Source organism: Gavialis gangeticus, unplaced genomic scaffold, assembly GCF_001723915.1.
Source record: "Gavialis gangeticus isolate Ggan-Ray unplaced genomic scaffold, GavGan_comp1, whole genome shotgun sequence".
In the NCBI taxonomy this organism is placed as follows: Eukaryota; Metazoa; Chordata; order Crocodylia; family Gavialidae; genus Gavialis; species Gavialis gangeticus.
This window is the reverse complement of record NW_017728998.1, coordinates 40,695,162-40,696,506: the sequence shown is the minus strand read 5'-3', so window position 1 is coordinate 40,696,506 and position 1,345 is coordinate 40,695,162. Positions and strand designations below refer to the sequence as shown.

The 1,345-nt window shown below is 43.1% G+C and overlaps 1 protein-coding gene across 5 annotated transcripts in view; it reads left to right on the top strand.

The window, feature by feature from the left end:
• The window catches only part of ESRP2 (epithelial splicing regulatory protein 2), an 83,084-nt gene that overhangs the window by 41,703 nt on the left and 40,036 nt on the right, over positions 1-1,345 (top strand). For all 5 annotated transcript variants that reach the window (XM_019505746.1, XM_019505745.1, XM_019505748.1 and 2 more), the window contains exons 6-7: positions 624-722; positions 898-952. In XM_019505746.1, coding sequence (XP_019361291.1) covers positions 624-722; positions 898-952 — 154 coding nt within the window. The remainder of the gene's footprint in view (positions 1-623; positions 723-897; positions 953-1,345) is intronic.

Sequence of the window (1,345 nt, the reverse complement as noted above, 5' to 3'; positions counted from 1 at the left end):
GAGGCATTTGAGACCTCCTGTGGATATGTGCACTGGCCCCCTAATGGCAGCATTGCCCTGGCCCCTGTTGCTTACCTCTGTATATGTTTCACTTGTCGGTCTAGGCTGGGCTGTACTTGTGAGTGCTACCTGGTTTAGCAGTCCAAGTCTTCCTCCTCCCTCATCTTCCCCTTCCCCCGACGAGCCTAGTTTAAAGCCTGCCAGAGGAGATCAGCCAACCTAGAAGAGAACACACGCTTGCCTTTAGGGGAAAGGTGGAGCCCATCCCACCCGAGCATGTCTCTCATCGTGATGTGCGGGTCGTTGTCAAGGAAGCCAAAGCCCGCCTCAAGACACCATTTCCGAAGCTGCCAGTTGGTCTCTGCGATGCACGTCTCATGCCATCTTCCACGTCTGCTCACTGGTAGAACAGAAGAAAATACCACTTGTACACCTATCTTCTTCAGCATGCCCCCCAGAGCTTGGTAATCCACCATCAGGTGATCAGGGCTTCTCCTGGCTGCATCATTAGTACCCACATGGATTAGGACCATTGGATTCTAGTTCTGTGTTGATAATAGCAAAGCCTTACAACTTGTTGCAAATAATTGTGAAAATCTAATTTTCTTTAACCATCTGCATAGACCTAAGCTTAGGAACAGATGAAACAGAGGAGGACTTTGGTGTCTGGCAAGTGAAAACTATGGTGGCTGTCATTTTCAGCATGCTATCTGAAACATGCAGTAAGTGAGACTTTTTTCTTGTGGAGTGATTTTTAAGATACTTTCCTTCAAACAAATCAGCAATGGATTTTTCAATACTACTTGAAAAGCCTAAATTATATATTTTTAAGTGATATATTTTGAATTGTATATATTCTGAATTATATCTATATTTTTACCTTCATCTTTATTACAGGTCACATATTTACAGACCCTGAAACTGTGAAATACAAGTATGAAACAGGTCCCTGGTGAGTGCATTTACAACTGTCTACAACTGATGGTACAGAAAAAAACTAAGAAGAAGGACTTTTTTTTTTATGTGTTGCCTCACTGACAGTTTTATTCAGCTCTGGCAGTAGTCACAAGAGAACAAACCCAAATGTAGACAGGTTGCAACTGAAATTCCAAACAATGTTATCTAGCCCTAGTGTTCAAGTGAAATTGATACCATGTATAAATGCTGGCTGTCCCCTTATATTAGTATCTGAATCAAGCTGAACCCACTGATTCAGAAAAATATCTAGACACTTTTCCTAGCATAGATAGTTTCATAGTTTCTAGGGTCGGAAGGGACCTGAGCAGATCATCGAGTCCGACCCTCTGCCATGGCAGGAAAGAGTACTGGGGTCAAATGACCCCAG